The sequence below is a fragment of the Malaya genurostris genome, chromosome 2 (assembly GCF_030247185.1).
Source record: "Malaya genurostris strain Urasoe2022 chromosome 2, Malgen_1.1, whole genome shotgun sequence".
NCBI classification, from domain to species: Eukaryota; Metazoa; Arthropoda; class Insecta; order Diptera; family Culicidae; genus Malaya; species Malaya genurostris.
Window position 1 is genome coordinate 334043574 of NC_080571.1, and position 21436 is coordinate 334065009.

The window sequence follows — 21436 nt, forward strand, 5'->3', positions numbered from 1 at the left end:
TGCGTCGAGTGTTTTTCCATTCGATTGTAGACTACAAGATAAAAAAAAACATATATAATAAACTTCTAACAAGTGTCAACTAAGAATATATAGGGGGCACTATATTCAAAATCGAAATTGCATTGATGGCTTTAATCGATTGATGTATTAATTGAAAACATAATGGTAAAAGTTTCAAAATGGAATTTCGAGCATTTTTTAGATACAGTACTTCCGATTTACTCGTACCCAACAATTCTTTTGAATCACTTAAACCTTTAAACGTATTTCATCGAAACTGAATCGTTCACATGATTTAAAAAATATGTATATTCAAATATTATTAGGCATTTGAAGCCCTTATAGTATTCTCACTCGACACAAGTTTCCTGAACAATTTAATATACCACTTCAGTGTATCAGAGCTCGATTTTGGCCGATATCGTGTAAAAGGGAAAACAAATACCTGCCTTTGGAGATACTTGATATGTCCGAAATTTTGATTTTTTTATGATCTTGCTATCTCCTAAGGCACATCTATAGATACTTCAAAAGGCGTCGTAGTGGTAATGGCTGAGACAGAACCAGATAAACGAGAATATAATTAAAACAGTAAAGGAAATACCGATTTGATTCTAGAAATTCTAGTTTCAATGCCAAAAAGAATTGCGAGGAAAAATATTTTTAAAATAATCCTAAGCTTTTGTAATAGTAGTGAACAAATATATGAAGAAGTAACATTGAAATAGTAATGTCTTTGATTAGAAAATTAGCAGAAGTTTTGAAAATTACTGGGAAACATATAGTTCTAATTTAGGCTGTCATCATCGTCAGATACAGTACTATCTATTAGCAAATTGAACCCTTCGCACCGGTTCATATAATCGAACAAAACCTAATTCTAAAATAACCAAAAAAAAACTCCCATCATTGATTCCGTTTCAGTCTTATCGCTAAACTTGCATACAATGCCACATGCAGCACAAAAACCCACACCAACAGTCCGGACACATCCATGGTGAACTTATTTTCGGCCATGTCAAAGCTTTCCAAAAACTTGGAAACCTTGCCGAAGTAGCAAAACTTTTCGCACGGGATATTTGCCCGATCGAACCCGTAAATGGCCTGCATGGCACCTTCGAAACTGTACCGAAAATAGCCGATGTAGGTGAACGGAATCAGAAAGTCGAACATTTCCCGGAAACGCACGAAGAACCCACAGAAAATTAGCATCGGGATGACGGAACATGGTACGCAGAATACGCTAAGCTGGAAATAATCAAATTTTAATATTAGCATTTATAAAAGGAACTGGGAACTTACTTCTAGTGGCAATGAACTGCCTGCCAGTAAACCGGTCAGTTGAGCAATCCAAGCAGTCAGGATACAGATTCCCCATAGCATCACCACGCGTTCCAGCTCCATCGGTTGGGCAGTCATGTAGTAGGCGCTGGCAAGGAACAGTGTCGGTCCTAGAATCTAGAATTGGAAGCAGAAAAGTTTTTTCCTAATATGTAATCTTGATATTGAGAAACAATTATCTGATGGGAGACCAGCAGACAATTTCTCATACAGAACGCATCTGAACTCAATTCAAACTTGTCTTTTTATGAAATCAAAAATCAAACCTCTACAATCCGTGAAAGTGTGTTAATGAAATCTTTTGTCATAAAATAATACAACTTAATACAACTAATACTAATACAACTTATTTTATTCCTATTCTAGTAAAGAGACATTTTTGAAATGTCCTGTGAAATTCTATTGTTCAACCGACCGTCTAAGTAAGATTATTTTGTCTTGTTCGCAGAAGGCGCGTGTGAATTTGAACAAATATTCTGAAGGTATTAGAAAATTCATCTTATGAGTAAATGTATTCTACAATATTACACTAGTTTTGCAAATTTTTTTAGAGCTATCGTTTCCAAAAAAAATTCAAATGTTTTGCATAATAAAAATAATCATTATAATAATAATATTTTTTTCATGGAAAAATATTAAGAAATAAGGCGGCAAAGGAGTGTTTTTGAGAACGCTTATTAGGAGCCGGTGATTGATTTGCGGTGTCCACTGTATCTCAGTGGAGACTAATCAAAGGTCAACAAATCAAACCAGCAAAGATAGAATAGATGTTTTTTCAGTCCCCAACGATTTCGTTTGTGTTTTCTTTAACTTTTTGAACATTTGGTGGTTGCTTAAAGTGAAATGCAGCGGAAAGCGCGCATAGCGTTTTTGATCAATTATTCAAAAACAAGACTGATTTACGAAAAACACTTAAGCTTTCGCAATTAAATTTATCACAACCAAGTATTCTTAGAATTTGGACATTTTGTTTTGCCGTATGCATAAACAGTTACTGTTCCGTTTCACGAGGATGAATTTAAAATTGAAAAATAGCGTTTGAACCAAAATTTCTCAAAGAATCTGAAAAGGCAACTCAAAATTATCAAACTTTAGTCGAAATAACTTAAATTTGAAAAAGTTTCCATTAAAATTCATCAACTTTTCATCATTTTCTGTATTGCTTGCACGGTGCTGTACGATGGTGGTGTGAGAAATACACTGTGGACTCGGTGGCGTTATATTGGGAGCAAAAATTACATATAAAAAATGACACGAATTTTTTCAAATAATGAGTTGAATGCAATAAAATGGGTATTGAAAGAAATCGTTCATTTTCTAAAATAACTGACGTTTATAATGCTAGTAATGTCCAACTATGTTTAGCTTAACGTATTGATGCTGGACAGGCTACTGAATAAAATGAATACAAGCCAAGTATTATCGTTCATTTAGAACAATGAAACATATAACACTCATATAACCTGGTACCAGAATCACAATTCAAAAGTATATAAGTTTATGGAAAACAAACTTATTTGATACGTCTCGTTGTCTAGTAAATGTCCAGTAATTCCATATTTCAATAGTTTTTTAATCGATAATGAAATTCGACTGCACCGTCTCATGCGATGAATTACTATTTGGTACTGGTAAAGATACCGAAAATACTTGAATACATATTTTCTTGTTTTTAATCGTTCTTCAGAAGGAGCTTGCTATGAACCTCAGGCATATACATTGTCAGCATGTTAGTCAATACATACACATATAATCTCATACTAATCAATAACAATAAAGATTGAATTAGTAAATATTCACAAATCCATTACGAATCAAATCAAAAACACATATTTTTACAAGCATTCAAAACGTGTGGAAAGCTCACTACGCTCAATCACTGAAAATATTCCTGGTTTCGATGTATCGGTTTTGTCTGTTATGCTTTGTGCGACGATTCGTGCAACTCAAGCGGTTAAAATTTTCTGGGACTTCATTTGTTGAGTTTTAAATCGACCACGTGGCTCGCTCAATTCCCTTTGCGCATCGTATTTCTCTTGTACTCTCTCGTATATGAGCAAACTATACCGGATTGCCAGCATACATTTTATTATTTTGATGAGAAGTTTTATCACATTAATCTATCGTATGGGTTGGACATTACATGGATTCCAATGAACAATGAAAAAATATTCAACTTTCACAAAGATTGAATGTCTGTGTGTTTGGCAGCCTTGTCGAGCCAATTTTATTTCTCTCTTCTTTTTTAGAATGCTATCAGGAAACCAAAGCGAAAAAAATGGCGGATGCATTGAAACTGACTTTGTTTCACAGAAAAATACAAGACTTCATTTTTATCGCGATAACATATATGTTTTTATGTACTAATCGCATATAAACTAAATTATCTAGACTTTGTCACGGTAGATTTATGATACAAGCCTTCAAAGCCGAAATATTCGATGAACAAGTAGAGGTATGCATTTACGAGCGTTCCAATTTTCAGCAGTTCTTCAGTCAGAAAAAAATACAACACGACCGCTAAATTCAATGAATCATTCTGAAATTTCGAAGACATTGTCAGGTGGGTTTTTCTATATTCTGCACCGTTTCAAAGAAAATTTAATATGAAACGGGAAAATAGCAAAAAACCTACCTCTTTACGGTACTGTGCTCAGCCCTTAAATTCAAAACTACGATTTTTCACATAAAAATCCGCCTTTTCGTAGTTGTGAAATCCCCTCAAAATAACAAAAAACGAAAACAAAAACGTTGGGGTCTAGTATTTTACATGTAGAAAGTGTTTGCAAAATTTGAAAAAAATGGTGAAGTAATTTCCGAATGACGATGGACGTTTGAAGTTTATTGTCAAAAAATCGAAGGAAACAAATTATAGCACTAGAAAGCCCGAATGTTTTGTCAAAACTTTCAGTCAATCGAAGTAGAAATCTTATGTCTGTGCGCCGAGCTTCTTTGCAGAATGAGAAAAGCATAGATAAAGGCCCATAACTTCCAGAGTTTCTTTCCGATAGGCTTGAAAATTTCACACTGCAAAAAGACTCAGAATTGCATGAAACGTCGAGCTTTTTGGGATTTGGAAAGATTATCAAAAATTTTCTAAGTCTCAGAACGTAAATTTTTTCGAAAATTTTTCCGAAATCGAAAAATTTTTTTGGTGTCAAAAATCTTAAAATTGCACGAAACGTCGAGATTTAGTGTCATCTCTAAAAAAAAAATTTTGGAAAAATTCGACTTTTTGGGACTTAGAAAAAATATCAAAATTTCCAGAATGTTGATCTTTTCAAAAAATAATTTTTTTTTGAGATGACACAAAATCTCGACGTTTCATGCAGTTTTATGATTTTTGGCATCAAAAAAAAATTTCTATTTCGGAAATATCATGTACTCACCCCTATGGTGCTTTTTCAAGATAGAAAATTTTCAAACTTTAACCGCTGGGCAACACCCATTACCCATGTCCGATTTAGCTCAAATTTTGCATGAGGACTTTTTTCGAGGTGCTTAAACTTTTGAACAATAGCACTTTACGAAATTAGAGGTGATCATAAAATATGGGCACCCTTATATACAATAGAGCGGTAAAAACAACGTGTTTTGTCGGTTACGTCACTTATACCATTATATCTCCGGAACCAAAAGTCACAGCCATTTGGTCTTCGAATTGATCAATGGTGCGATAGTAGCTTTCAAACGAGCATAAGTGTGTTAAAGTCGGGGCAGCCATCTCTGAGAAAATTGAGCGCGTAAAAATACAACGCGTTTTGTCGGTTACGTCACTTACACAATCATATCTCCGGAAAGCACAAAAAATTTCTGCTGAAAATTCCGGCAAGCTTCCTAAAAACAACTGTTTCACTTGACATGTGATGTTTCCTTGAGTGTTATTGAATAATTCTTAAACCATTAATTTAAAGTAACGAAAATTCTTGCAGTTGATACAATTTCATCGGAGGAATGATACTTTTGATGACGATGAAGATGACTCGTGTTCATTGTTTGATGACAGTGACGGAGTAGGAGCATAAATTTATTACATTTTTGAAACACAAATTTCACGAAGGTAATATCACTGAAACTGAAAAAGTGAAAATTTTAAGACTTTTGCCAAACAATTGGTCAACCAGTAGAGCTGCTCGTGAAATGGGGACCAGTCGATATCTTATAAATAATTCTAGGCAGTTGAGAATTGAAGAAGAGATTTTATCGACTCCAGAGAGAAAAAGTTTTTTTTCAAGAAAGCGTTTCTTGAAGAAGTGTTTCTGTTTTTTAAAGGGGAATTTTTTTTCGAAGAAACAATTGAAAAAGTGCAACAGTTTTTTGAAAGTGATGATGTTAGCTCAATGATGCCAGGCCAAAATAAACAAAATAAAGGGTGATTTTTTAAGAGCTTGAGAACTTTTTTAAACAATAAAACGCATAAAATTTGCAAAATCTCATCGGTTCTTTATTTTAAACGTTAGATTGGTACATGACATTTACTTTTTGAAGATAATTTCATTTAAATGTTGACCGCGGCTGCGTCTTAGGTGGTCCATTCGGAAAATCCGCTTTTTTATCGACAAATTTTGTTCAGCGATGAGGCTCATTTCTGGTTGAATGGCTACGTAAATAAGCAAAATTGCCGCATTTGGAGTGAAGAGCAACCAGAAGCCGTTCAAGAACTGCCCATGCATCCCGAAAAATGCACTGTTTGGTGTGGTTTGTACGCTGGTGGAATCATTGGACCGTATTTTTTCAAAGATGCTGTTGGACGCAACGTTACAGTGAATGGCGATCGCTATCGTTCGATGCTAACAAACTTTTTGTTGCCAAAAATGGAAGAACTGAACTTGGTTGACATGTGGTTTCAACAAGATGGCGCTACATGCCACACAGCTCGCGATTCTATGGCCATTTTGAGGGAAAACTTCGGAGAACAATTCATCTCAAGAAATGGACCGGTAAGTTGGCCACCAAGATCATGCGATTTGACGCCTTTAGACTATTTTTTGTGGGGCTACGTCAAGTCTAAAGTCTACAGAAATAAGCCAGTAACTATTCCAGCTTTGGAAGACAACATTTCCGAAGAAATTCGGGCTATTCCGGCCGAAATGCTCGAAAAAGTTGCCCAAAATTGGACTTTCCGAATGGACCACCTAAGACGCAGCCGCGGTCAACATTTAAATGAAATTATCTTCAAAAAGTAAATGTCATGTACCAATCTAACGTTTAAAATAAAGAACCGATGAGATTTTGCAAATTTTATGCGTTTTATTGTTTAAAAAAGTTCTCAAGCTCTTAAAAAATCACCCTTTATATAAAACTAGATGGACAAACTCACATCCGTTGGAAGAGATCGAATATTGGAAATACGTTAGATACGTTTCGGATTTCACGATTTCGGACTGCAAAAATACGACGCCGTGGCCGCTTACGCTTTTCTTGAAGCATTGAATGAATTTTTGACTAACAACCATGTATCCACAAACACGAAAGTGTATTTATTTCTCAGATGGTGCTCCGCAACAATTTAAAAATTTAGAACATTTTTCAAATGTTTATTTGCACAGAAAAAAATCCGTTCGATCCGCGGCGTGACATTTTCACACTACCGCACACGAAAAAGGACCTGGCAAATGTCTGGTAATGATCAAATTTTGTCGCCATTTGAACTGTACGAGAAGGCCGAGAATGATTCTTCTTTGCCAAGCATTTCCGTAATTTACAGGACCATTCAATACTATGAAAGAACAGATGCATTTCTCTAAAACCGTTTTTACGATTGTAAAACAAGAGCATGCTCAAATGCATTCCACTATGTTGAACCACAAGATTAAATTTTTACATTTTAATTTGAAAATAAATAACTATTTGCTTCAGCGCTGACTATTAAATTGCAAGTTGAAAAAAATCGGGTGAGAAAAGTCGTTCTAAATGTAAGTAAAAGGCTGTAAAAGTGCTGGGAAAAGTCCAGCAATTTGGCAAAGTGTAAACTAATAAACAAGGTAGTATGTATTGCATTGATGTATCAGGAATCAGGAATCAGAACAAATTGGCTCAAATGGCACGTTCCCCTTGATATTTGGAGATTTGTGCCTTGCCATCAATTTGTTTTTTGCAACATTTTCCCGATATATAAGAGGGAAGGATTGAAAGGAAATGGTAAGGATTGGACTAGGAGGATGGGAAAAATTGACGACACAAAAACACATAAAAGCAGAAGTAAATTCTGCACCCCTAAGGGACTCCGAACAATCTGCTGAGGATCACATTAAGTGGAAGCAGAAGTAAATTCTGAGCCTCTACGAGGTCCCGAACAGTCTGCTGTTAATAAAACCTATAACCTTTAGAGATCTTACAAAAGCGACACCATTCTGCACTCCCGGAAGAATGCAAAACGATTCGCAGTATGTACGAGCAGAAGTATATTCGGCACCCCCTAAAGGATGCCAAACAATCTGCTAAACCCTATTTAAGGTGAATACAGAAGGGATTCATTCACTCCAGGAAGAACGATGAACCCTTCCGACTATAGCTCCTTACCACATTGGGTGAGAAACGAGAGAATATCCTTCAATTTTAGCTCCGCATACACAGACTCAACCATGTATGGAGAACCAAAAACCCGGATACGTAGCTGCGTCAATGCGGGACAGTTACATATCAGATGATATGAAGTACCATAATCGCATTCACACAAATCACACGAATAATACTCAGCACGTTGAATAGTAGCCATGTGATAATTGAGTTTGCAATGTCCAGTCAGAGCTCTGACCAGAATACTTCATTGATGCCTGGAAAAATGCAGTAGACACTTTGACATTTTCAGATTTAAATTGACATTAAAGTCCTTAGACTTCGAAAGTAACTTATTTAATCTGCTAGCCTCGTTGAGACTAGAGACATTTGTGCAGAGGCTTTTCCAACCACTTCGCTCAGATGATCGAAGAGCATTTTTGTAAGCCCTTCGAGCCGACACGAATGCCTCCGACCCATTTCTGCGTCGGTGGTTCCAAGCTCTTCTGCATAATTTCCTTAGTCTAGCAAGTTCAGCATTCCACCAAGGAGTTCCTCTAGTAGCTCGCACAATCCGAAGTGGACAAGCCTCTTCATATGCTGCAATTATGAGTGAGTTTGTCTCGTCGACAACATTTTCCAAATCAATTGGGGTTTCAATTGTTGGTTGGTACCCGTAAAATCTAGTCGCCAAGCCCTCTTCATAGAGGTCCCAGTTTGTAGATTTGGGATTACGATATGTGATAATATCAAATTTAACGTTTGAATGATCGAAGAAGATGTACTTATGATCAGACAACGAAAGATCGAGCTCATCGGAGACGAGCCAATTCACCAACTCATGCGCAATTCTATCAGAGCAGAGAGTTACGTCCAAAACATCCTCTCTTCCAGATCTCGCAAAAGTTGGACGGTTTCCTGCATTGACTATGTGCAGGTTTGTACTGCTCACAAATTCCATCATATCAGAGCCTCTCGAATTTATATCTGTGCTGCCCCAAATGATATGGTGAGCATTTATGTCACTGCCAATTACAAGCGGTAAATCACTTTTGCAGCAGTATGATACAACCTTTTTGAAGTCATCGCTTGGCGAAGGTTGGTTATGCGGCAAATATGCCGAACAATAGACATATTTCCTGTCTATGCCATCAGTAGTCATACCAACTGTGACAGCACAAATATCCCGAGTTGTGAGCTCCGATATGAGAGAAACATCGAGAGCACTATTTTCAAGTATGCATGCTCGAGGCATTTCACGTGGATTAGTCATACCGGTCTTGTTGAAGGCAAGAAAGACTGGGTTTAACAATTGTCCAACGTAGAAGTTTCCCTTTTGGAAATATGGTTCTTGAACCAAAGCTATAGAAGCTTTACCTTCTTGCAGAAGTCTGGATAGATTCATAGTTGCTGTACGTTTATGCTGAAGATTGATCTGTGCCACTCTAACCATTATCAATCAGAGTAACGAACACTCCACCTCCAGCACTTAACGTACAACAACTAGAAGAAACCAAATATATTGGCTTATAATCGCCTATAGCGAACCATGTAAGGATTTTTTTTAATGTTTTAATCATTTAAATCCCACGAGATGCGAAGAAAGAAGTCGTCCACTGTGCCAGAGCTTCGCTTAACACAGTAAGGGAAAATCCCACGATATTCCGTTCACGACTGCATTGTTTAACCTCCTGCAGCCATTCAGCCATCGGCACGGAAATACACCTTGACTTAGGAGATCCTATTTTTGTGGCCTTTTACGACATGGAACAGGAAACCAGTGGATCAATTCTTGGTGAAAAATAATTCCGCCGGATGCCACACGGCTTACCTGTTTGGTGGACTTATACCACCGGTACAGGTGGACCGTAGCGTTATTCTTAGCCAGTTGGGAAACCGCTACCGACACTACACGGCTATCTAGGCTGCTCAGAGAGGGAAGTTGACATTGATGGTCAACTTCCATGGATGGCCGAGCAGCCGAGCAAAAACAAGAGCATTCCACTCTGAATATTTTTTTAAATTTTAATTTGAAAATAAAGAACTATTTCTTCAGCGCTGACTATTAAATCGAAAGTTTAAAAAAATCGGGTGAGAAAAGTCGTTCGAAATGTAAATAAAAGGATGTAAACGTTCTGGGAAAACTCCAGCAATTTGGCAAAGTGTAAACTAATAAACAAGGTAGTATGTATTGCATTGATGTAAGTGTTGTATTAACTTACATACTGAACCCCAATCCCAGAAACGAATCCGCGCGAAACCCTTCTACTTTGAAAAATCGTCATTCCGAAACTATCCATTTCTCCATCACCGAATTTTTACAGTCAATTCAGTGATGCTACAGTAATATAATCCGATTTAAAGAAAACGAAAAAAAATTCTTCCATTTTTTACAATGCCCGATTTTTTATAAAAAATAACAATTTGTTTATGAAAATTTAATGCAATTTTCTTGTAATGTTTTCAGTATAAAAATGTAGTCAACTGAGAATATAAAGTGAAAAAAATATCACCTTATATCAAATAGTTTTTTAACTATAAAGAATTGAAAAACATAACTCTCAATATCGGGTGAATTTTCGAAAAATACCTTGTGATTACTCACCAAGAATGGAAAATCTGCCACCAGTTTGGAGAAAAAGTAGGCCGTGAGTGAGTACCAATTGTTCATCCTTTCCCTGATGAACACAGCCGTTTCCAGCGGAACTGCAAAAATAAGAAAAAAAACTTTAAACGTCACCACCACCTTAACCCCCTCCTCCCCGCGATTTACTCACAGGTCATCACCAGTGGCATGGAGTTGGCGAAGAACGCAAATATCAGGAAAAAGAACAAGCAAGACGCATTACTGAGCACCTTTGAGCCATCGTTTCCCACATCCCAGAACACCACTCCGATCAGCAGCCCGACAAACAGATGAGCCATCATTCTCATCTTCATCAGTTGCAAGTCACGCATCGTGCATAAGGTCGTTCGCTTCGTCAGAGTCATGAACTGGCTCCACTGTGAAACTGGATACTGCCGGTCTGCAGAGTCTGGAGATTCCACATCATCGGTGCCAGTGGTCACCAGCAACGAGTCACATTCTTCGCTGGAATCAGCCACCACTTTTTCACCGATTTTAGCATCCTCCTTGGCCTTCTCGATCAGATGCAATAGATTACCCTCGTGCTTTAAGCTGGCCACTTCTAGCGCGAAATCCGCTCGGTTGTAATAGTTTGGACACTCGAAACCACTAGCCTTGAAGGTGGCTACCAATTCGTCTAGCGGTCCTCTGTAAATACACTGCCCTTCGGAAAGAATCATCAGATCATCAAACATCTGCAGAATACTGGAACTCGGTTGGTGGATCACGCAAACCACGCACCGTCCGCTGAGTGCCAACTCCTTCAAATGAGCGATCACCTGCATCGCGGCAATGATGTCCAATCCGCTGGTCGGTTCATCGAAAAACAGTATCTTCGGATTCGAAATCAGCTCCAATCCGATGGAAAGCCGTTTCTTCTCCCCACCGGAGATCGTATCGACATGATTGTTGGCGCACTTTTGCAGTCCCAGCAGTTTGATAATGTCGTTGACGGTTTTCGATTTAACCATGTTGGACACGGATTTCGGAAGTTTCAGTTCCGCCGCAAAATCCAAGCTTTCCACCACGGTAATGTTGCCGAGCATGCTGACATCCTGCGAAGTGTACGTCACCTCCCGCCGATACTTCTGTCGTTTGATCATTTGTCCATTGACCAACACTTCGCCGGTAACTTTTTTCGTTCTAAAATATATTTAAAAAAAAACTATGAATTTGCAATCAGCGTTGATGTCATTTCCGTCTCGATACTAACTTGAACGCACTGAGAATATTCAGAAGAGATGACTTCCCCGCTCCCGAAGGGCCGAGAATTCCGGCCAGGCGGCCGGATCGAAAGCTACCGGAAATACCGTGCAGCAGTTGTTTGCTCTTGCCATCGCTTCCCTTCACCAGATAGGCGATATTGCGAAAGCTCAAACACGTACCCTGCCCGCCGGTCTCCTTTTGCACATCGATGGCGATCGCCGTATCAATTCCCATTTTGCCTTCGCGAACTGCTGAACCGACTGAGACTAATTGATCGAGGGACGTGTACACTAACAGTGCGAAACCGCAAACAGAGAAGAGCCTTGGCGAGATTCTACGCGAAATCTGTTCGCATTTTCAGCAGCACGATGCCGAGTTGAGGGGGCAATGAGGACGGGTGGAAGACTGCAAAAAAAAAAAAAGAAATAGTAAAAAGTTATGATAAGAGATGCGGTTTCTTGATAGAGGAAAGTAAACTCAGTTGGAATAAGAATTTTTGTTATTATTTTAAGCCACGAAAAGATCATTATCTTTTGTACAGCAAATAAAATCCCATTTCCAATGTTTTGTTACTGCTTATGCAAATTCCCACCGTCCATAAAATTCTGAATTAAATACAATTATTTCTATCATCGGCACTGGATGCTCATTTTTATATCTACTATCTCATCTACCGATACTGAACGGATCGTTAATCGTTGCCGAGTGAGCGTCTCAGCCTCGACCCTCAGGGCACAGATAAATTACGCCGTTTTGCATCTAATTACTATTTACAGTACGGCAGTTTTGTTGAAGTGATCTGAGCAAATTGTGTATTCAAAGTTTGTACGATATTGACCAGCGGGTCGGTTACTCATAAAAAACTCGTTTTCCATAGTAAATAAACTGTTCGGTCTCAAGTTATTTGCGAGTCAAAAAATCATGAGTTCAAACTACCATTCAGAATGGTCTTCTTAAAAAAAATTAATTTATGTTCGATTAAAACGGAAAAATGTAACAAAGAAAAATAGCGAATGGTTAATGTCGGCGCCTTATGGAAATACGAAATGAACAGGAAAATGAAATATTTTACCATCAACTAATCTCACGTCCACATCATCGTGATACGAGTTGAAACTTTTAAAGTTTGTCGGTGTGATATCTCCTATCCTATGATATCCTATCTGAAATCCTAATAGTTCTTTAGAAAACTTTTAGAGCCATTAGATCGGCTAATTTTGTGTGATGCTCTCCACCGTTGTCCTCTTTCCGTTATTTTTTCACCAATGCAAAGAACTGGTGGCTGTGACTTAATCGCTCTTGTCGGAAGCGAAACTAGCTTTGCAAACGACACAAAATACATCTGCTCGCACTGGCGATAGAAACCAAACTGATCAAATTTTTGTTAGGAGGTTTCTTTTCACGTGATTTCGTTTGTAGCTTTTTCACTAATGGGCGGTCCTAACGGCTATAAAAATAGCCGCATACAGAATTTTAATGTCGATTATTTCATTTCGGATTTGCATTTCATTGAAAGAAACTATCCGGATGCTGTACGGGATTCTTTCTTGCCTTTCAGGAGGACCAAATTGTGGAACTCACTACGATATTAAACACTGTTCAAAACCTTTTCCTCGAACGATTGGTTGTACAGCAGCAGATATTTTGTTCTCCTCCTCAGAACGCGTTCTGATTGGCTGGTGTTGACATGGGTCAAATGAGACAGGTTTTTGAATAATGTACTATTGAAATACTTTAATGCTATTGATATACACGTTTAAGTTGAGAAATTTCGATTCTATTGGTAGTTAGATTATATAACTTCATTCACAGATCACTGAGCTATGAGCTTTCAAAATACGAGAAAGGCCAACGCGCCTTATGAATTATCCTCTTTGATACTCGTTTATACCAAACATTTCAGAAAAGTTTAATTTTGAATCATTTGAGATTATGTCACACAACTGAAAATTTTATCATAATAATTTGATCATATTTCCGATGGCATGTAGCAAAAATTATGTTGATTCGTAAGATACAACAAGAGATATTCACGATCAAAAACTTATCACTCTCTCAGAGGGTAAATTTTGAAAAGGCGCCCCATAGTAAAGTAAGTCGTATTCACGACAAAAAATTTCAAATTTCATTTTACAACAAAGTAACAAAGTTTTTCAACGTTTCACCTTTTTTATAAATATAAAAAATAGGTATAGAATTCGCTCAAACTTTAGAAAACGAAATTACGAAGGCCGAATGTAATATACCCATCGATTCAGCTCGACGAACTGAACAAATGTCCGTTATACGTTATACGTTATACGAAGTTTTATGTCAAGTTTTTTTGACAGCATCTGTCACACTTGACCTTGAAAACAGAATATTTGTCTAGACTTAGATTCCGCACGGTAATACCTATCCAACAAGCCATAGATTGTTAAAATTCGTCCATTTTAGCAAAAATATCGACATTTTTGTGTAAGCGACTTTTTCCCCTATTTGAGCAGTAGAAGTTTTGAGCGCTGTCTGGCAAAGAAATGCTTGGAAGCAACATAAAACACGATTTTTTATACTGTTACATACATTTGTTTCTAAGTACCCAAAAGACTGTGTACAGCATGATATTTTGCTTCGGACCGATTTTGGCACGGTTCGTTTTTGGCAACATAATCGTTCGAATATGCCATAAAGACTGTCGCAGAAAGTATGGACGCACTTTGATTTCGCTGTAAATAATTCACTTAATTGCTTATTCGAAGTTCGGTAAAATTTAGTGCTGGTCCATCCATCAAAACTAGTATTTTGCAGAACAGTATGCTTTTTGGACTATTTAAACTGTATTCAGAAAATAGAAAAACAAGAATTCAGCACTTGTTCGAAAGATTACTGTACAATGTTATTTTTCTACTGATTTGATCAGCTAACTAGATTGTATTTGCTGCTGTCAAATTGTTCGGTAAAATAAATGCTGAGCCTACAGCTAGTATTTTTATTTTGCGGAATGTTCGTTCTTATTTTGTAAACTTGTTAAAATATGTATCAAATGTGAAGTTAAGTGCTTGTGTTGAGCCCGCCATTTTGCAAGTTGGATTTAAAAATTCTCTAAATGGATAAAATCTTAAACACCATTGGTGGTTGTGACGCTGTTTAAAACTTCTTTTTGTCGTCGCCTTATTCCGGGATATGTTGAAGTCCTGGGCCAGCACATTAAAGATGGTAAGTATTTATAATATATTTAAATATTGCCGATCGGCATACATGTATTAATATTACTTTAATAGATTTTCTGCGAACGTTTTTCATCATTCTACAGAAAAGCCCATGTCGAGGCGCTAGGGGAGCTCGGGATGAGAATCCTGCGAAAGAAAATTTGTTAAAAGGAATCATAGAATGGATAAAGATAAATATATTTTTTTTGTTTTAATGAGTATTTTGTAACGTTAACTGATGTTTACAGCCGGAAGATGCATACCCCACCAAAAGTAATGTTCCTCTGGTCTATGTGAAGGGTTTTTTTCAGACATAGGCTCTAGTGCTGCAATATCATGGAAGCAGCATTCAATTATGTTGGAGCCAGATTTAGGAAAATGTTTTAAAGTGGTAATTGAATTTTTTTTCGTATTAAATGCCGATATACAGCCGACAGACAAGCAGTTTTTTTTTGTATCATACAACTTGCTTGGACTCGGACATCTAACAACGACTGGCGAGCGATTAATGCAAACTATTCAGTGATTGATCTTTCTTTTGTAAATTACATTGATTCAAACCTTAAAGAAAAAATAAAGTGCTTGGGTTAAACATGAATAACATCGTCATTTTATTATTGGTAAAAAAAACATGGATTCTGCTATTGACGCAGATGCTGACTTGGTCAGTTATGTTTATGTTATATTACTTACATGATTTGCCGAAAAATACTGCTAAAAATTACCGATCAGATGCCATCGAGACAAATTAGTCGGTAAAATTTGACAGGTGGGAAAAAAACTATTTTAATTACGGAACTGATTACCGAACACTCAGCTGTTCTAATTTCGTCAAAAATATTACTGAAGTCGTTAAACCAATTTAAGTGTGTACAACAACAGAATATTATTCTCAACATTTGCTGCTTAGCCATTATAGACTAGCTGGCGCACCTTATTGCGTTAATGTAAATTCCATACAGACTCAAGTTTTGACACTTTTTTTCAATCTTTTTCGAACTGTTGAATGGTTTCGGCTGCCGAGTCATGTTTCCTAAGATGTGCCTTCGTTAATGCCCAGAATTCCTCAATTGGTCGAAGTTGTGGGCAATTTGGTGGATTCATGTCTTTTGGGACGAAAGTGACATTTTTGGTAGTATACCATTCTACCGTTGATTTCGAGTAGTGGCAAGAAGCAAGATCTCGCCAGAAGACAACAGGATCCTTGTGGCTTCGAATCATGGGTAGAAGTCGTTTTCGTGAACATTCCTTGATGTATATTTCGCTGTTCATTGAAGCAGTGGTGATGAAGGGTTTCGAAATCTTACCGTAGCTACAAATTGCTTGCCAGACCATAGCTTTCTTACCAAATTTTTCGACTTCAATCGATGTCTCGGACTGGTTTAACACTTGTCCTTCTCGCACCGTATAATATTGAGGTAGTCAGGCACATATCTTCAACTGAACGTTATAAAAGGGGAGCCGTGGTCGAAAATTGATCATTCTTTTTTTCTTGTGCGTTGGATGGAAGCAGACGTCGGGGCGAGAAGACACATTCAAACAGCGGCATTGGTGAGCGCACCTTCTGCGTGATTAAAAACCTCAAACGCTCAGATCGTAGTTCTCATTTGCCTTCCGGTCGTCAAGGCGAGAAGACGCATTAAACCAGTTTCGCATGATGCGCGGATGTGTTGCGGTTTGTACGCAAAGTTAGTTTTCAACTCAAAAACAAGAGCGATTGCATCATACAACAGAGCTTTTGGTCGTTTGCATTGGAGAGAAAGAAAACAAAAAGTGGACAACAATAAAAAAAAATTAGCCGTTCTAATGGCTCTAAATGTTTTCTAAAGAACTATAAACATTGCTTCTTTGTAAATCGAATATTGCAAAACTAATATAATTTGATTAGTTTTTTGCAATTTTCACAGTGCTTAATTCGCAACAGTGTTTAAAATTATTTATATGCAATCAGTGTTTAATATCTTAGAGAATTATACAATTTGGCCCTTCTGGGATGCCAGAAATTAATCCCGTACAACATTTTGATAGCTTCTTTTACTGAAATATTAAAATCCGAAATGAAATAATCGTCATCAAAATTCTCTAAGGTGCCATTTAGAACCATAATTTTATACCCAAAGAATTATGCGAAATTTTACTTCACTATACTGTATACGGCCCATTTTTCAACCAGTTGTAGTTTGTAGTAAACTTACTGCTGATTTGCTATATAAAATGCATAGCACCGGCTCAGAAGCCATTCATTTCGAATTTGGCTGTCGTTGTCATCGTGTTTATTTTGGTGCGATCGAGGAATCTCCAAGCGAAATACAAAGCTTGTTACCGCAAGCGGAAGAAGCAGGAGACTCCAACAGAACACATATCAGTTTTGCATTCACGGACAACAGGTCATCCTGGAAATAGGAGACGGAAGTCAGTGGTATCCATCGGAATTTGAACTCAACTCGTCACTCTCCATCACGAACGCCTTCGTAAAATGTTCTTTTCAGAAGCACCATTATTTTATCATATAAAACCTATTTTAATCCACCTAGTGGTGTAATGATGCCTTTCTCATATCACTCATTACATCATAAATATAACCGTGAAATTCGCAAAAACAACTGTTTATTGAATAGAAATAGGAAAGTTTGTTCGAACCTAATCTAACAAACTCTATAAAATCTGTTTACCCTGTAGTTCCGGAACCGAAAGTAGTATCCACAACAAATTAAGGAATTCCGTATGAAACTGTAAGACTTTTCTTTTGAACCTATAAGTTTGTGAAAATCTATTCGGCCATCTCCAAGAAAAGTGAGTGAGATCATTTTTGCAGTTTCTAATCACTATTTCCAATTCTCCCGAAACCGGATTCAGATGAACGGAATAGCCGAAGTTGGTTCGTTTGCTACCAACAAATATGACCTACAAATTGGAACAGTTTTGAACGTAGTTAAACTTATACTTATTATCTCATGCTCTATTTCGTTTATACCAATTAAACTAAATCTAACGAAACGAACCTGCGTTTCTGTTACTCCTGCGTGCTAAACAGCATGAATCAGCAGCATGAAACATGTAGTAGGATTGTTATTATTATTATTGACATCACTACACAACGTGTACGAAATAGAACAAAGCACGCCTTGTTCGTTTTGTGTTTTCTTCTTCTTTCGGTGTTGTACATACTGTCACTCTATATGGCGATTTGAAAACTTTGACGCTCATTGCCCTGTAACTGCGGAACCGGAAGTCGGATCCGGATGAAATTTCACAGTAGGTTTAAAGACAGTATGAACTTTAATTCAAATCAAGATTTGTGAAAATCGGTTCAAGCATCGCAGAGAAATCGAAGTGAATTTAGTTTTAGGAGTTTTTCTTCTCCACTTTCGGTGCTCTCGGAACAGGAAAAGAGGGGACCAGTAGTGCCGAATTAAGTATTTATGCCCACAAACTATCAAGCTCTGCAAACTAGAAGAATTTATCAGACAGTTTTATGGGATTTGTACCTGTTTTTAACCATCGTTCGTGGAAAAATACTAATAAAATTCGTAATTTTCCACTTATCACGCTTTAGTTCTGGAACCGGAAGTCGGATCCAGATAAAATGTTCCACAAATTTTTAGGATATTATAAGACCTTTCATTTGAATTTTAGTTTGCAAAAATCGGTTGAGTTGTTCCAGAGTTGATTGAGTGTAAACTTTTTCTCAAATTTTCACATACTACCATATAACTCCGGAACCGGAAGTCGCATTCAAACGAAATTCAATAGCAAGCTATGGGACCATAATACCTTTTATTTGAATCTTAGTTTGTGAAAATCGGTTCAGCCATTTCTGAAAAAAGTGAGTGCATATTTTTTTCACTATATGTATCTCCGGAACCGGAAGTCGGATCGAAATGAAAATCAATATTTTTGTTACATACACACACACAGACATTTGCTCAGTTCGTCGAGATGAATCGAATGGTATATGACATTCGGCCCTCCGGGGCTCGGTTAAAAAGTCGATTTTCACAGTGATTGCATAGCCTTTCTATATGAGAAAGGCAAAACTATACTGATCATTTCGTAATATTTGTGTGTCAGAATGTTTAATATAATTAATCTCCCTTCCATTGGTTGGTGGGCTTGATGGTATTGCAAACATCATCACATATAATCAATTAGCGTTACAATTTGATAAAGATACACGTTACAGCTTTTAGTTTCATAATTGAATTAAATGAATAAGATATGGAACGAATTAAATTAATAAGATGTTGATTGCATTACGCTCCAACATCCGGGGTTGGAGAGGCCGGTAGGGCTTAACTGAGCTCTTTTTTATGTTTTATTTTCATAGTACCGGCCCTTCATACCAGTGTGAAGTGGAAATTAAGTGGAGTAAACGTATCCCAATTGGGTTTCACACGATGACAACAAATGAACGGTAAATCGAGTCCATATTTGACGTTTATTGGTGGTTTGTGTACAATAGATTACTGTGGAATGAGATAGAATATTGTAGAATAAAACGAAATAATAATGACTTAACCAATGAGCAAACCACTGATAGCTGTCAAACGATGTTCATCCAGTTTGTATTGTGAAGATGTATCGTTTGGGACCTGATGGGTGAGATGATGCGTGAGTGAAATGTAAGAGTAAGTGCATGCAAGAATGGTAATACAGGCCACCGTTTCAGCTCAGGACTAACGATCGACCATTAGAAAAGATAGAAACCCTAATTCATCTCAAATCCATTAGTCATTTCATATACGAGAACCACTAGTTATAGTGAGATCTGTTATTTCTGTTTCATAGATTAATTTCAGAAGTAACATGAAATTTGGAGCATTTTGCTTCGCTAAAACAGCAGTATTGAACCACTTCCAAGCTACTGCTATACGTTATTGCTTCTTAGAGACGATAAAATGGAGAACTTAATTTTCCCGATTGAAAGATGATTCTTACCAGTAAAGCACAGTATCACTAGAGCAAATATTATAAGCTTCAATCACTTCACTTCACTTTTGTTAGATCTCATGCGAATCCAACTACAAAATTTGTTAGAATGCCAACTTCAAACAACGTCCAGCATGTTAAAAAGCAAAACACTGGTTTGATAAGCAAACAGCCGACAATACTACATCGATTCAATAATCTTTGAATCACACCACGCTCTACGAGCGCTGGTCTGTAATTATAAATTATTTATAGTTCAATTATGAGATTAAAATTAATGGAGAAACCTTATCCCACGGGCGTGTATTGCACAACAAAAACCCTGAATACTACAATTAGAACATTTACTAGATTAGCAATCTCCCGGTGAAGTGTTCTGAATATTAATGACTAATTTGCATGAACCTTTGAAACTGCCAGCGAATAAAATATAACAAGTCCAAATAAACAGTTTGCTAGCAATTGTTTTTGTTTTTCTTGGTAATTTAAGTTTTGATAATTTTGGGATCGTCCCATCAACTTCCGGTGCCTGTGCCTGGCAGTCGGGATCACATCCACACAATCGCCTATCAGCCCACACGCATTCCGTTCGTTTTTTTTTTGATAACAGAAAGCGATCTTTTCGCGAACGGAGATCACCAGAACCGTACATGTCCGATTGTTTGTGAGACGAGTGAGACGAGAGTAAAGTTCACTTATTTTCGTTGTTTTTGTTTGTGGCGACCAAGTCTGTAGCGGTCTAGACATTGTCGACCAATTCATGGAACAACAAAACATTGCCTGGAGGTTGAATAGATGAGTGTGCCGTTACTGATTTCTCTTTTTTATGCAAACTAAAATGAAAACGAAGAGATGGATAAATCTCTTCTAGCAAATCCGTCGGCTCTAAATAGATCGATAATGATGATTTTGCAGATCATCGATCACCAAGCCAATCAATTGAAATTTACTGACGATAGGAGTTTCGAAATGAGATTTCGTTTATAAACAAGCGGTACGACTTACTAACTGATGGATGAAATCAACTTCCCGGCAATTGGTTCAAAAGGTTGATTGCCTCGGTTATTAATACGTTCCGTTGGTGCGATGCAAGCTTGAATCATTCGGAGTGCAAAAATATCTCGCCTTGTGCTTCTAAATTGTTTGCCACCCGCTCCGGTTCCGTTATCAACGAGGGGTAACTCACTCGGGCTAATCGAACTGATAACACTCGCAGATTTTCACAGGTGGGTTTTTAGTGTCAACTAATCACAATCACAATCAACACATCAGCACCGGTAGTGATAAAGCACAGTCTGATACTAAACTTAGGAACAACAAAGTAAACATAAAACAACAACACAAACAAACGCGATTGGAGTGCCGCGAGCCGTTTCGAAAAACCAAAACACGTCTGAACGACTTGGGCAGGTTTAACTGATTGAGCGGTCCCGCCAGTACGGCCGCTCTGAACAATATCAAATCTTCCAGCGCGAGTATGAAGCCGTGTGCGAGAGTTAAAAGAAATCGTTTAATTGAAACCAATTGAGAGCGGTTGTGGCCAACCTTAGTCCAACAACCAACTCGACCCGACATGGCGTGGCATAGTCAAAGTTACTATCTCGCGTAGCGCACAACTAGCATACCACAGCAAATGGCAGAACGTGAA

The 21436-nt window shown here is 37.5% G+C and overlaps 1 protein-coding gene across 2 annotated transcripts; it reads right to left on the minus strand.

The window, feature by feature from the left end:
* Positions 1-826: 826 nt before the first annotated feature.
* LOC131431641 (ATP-binding cassette sub-family G member 4-like) lies at positions 827-21218 on the minus strand. Of its 2 annotated transcripts, none has more exons than XM_058597474.1 (6): positions 20794-21218; positions 11679-12076; positions 10617-11608; positions 10445-10545; positions 1303-1458; positions 827-1248 (listed from the first exon to the last, which is right to left on the minus strand). In XM_058597474.1, exons 2-6 carry the CDS (start codon positions 11903-11905, stop codon positions 907-909), a joined length of 1818 nt encoding a protein of 605 aa, XP_058453457.1. In that variant the 5' UTR covers positions 11906-12076; positions 20794-21218; the 3' UTR covers positions 827-906. The 2 variants fall into 2 exon arrangements, with proteins under 2 accessions (XP_058453457.1, XP_058453458.1); XM_058597475.1 differs by lacking the exon at positions 20794-21218 and adding an exon at positions 19798-19915.
* Positions 21219-21436: the final 218 nt, after the last annotated feature.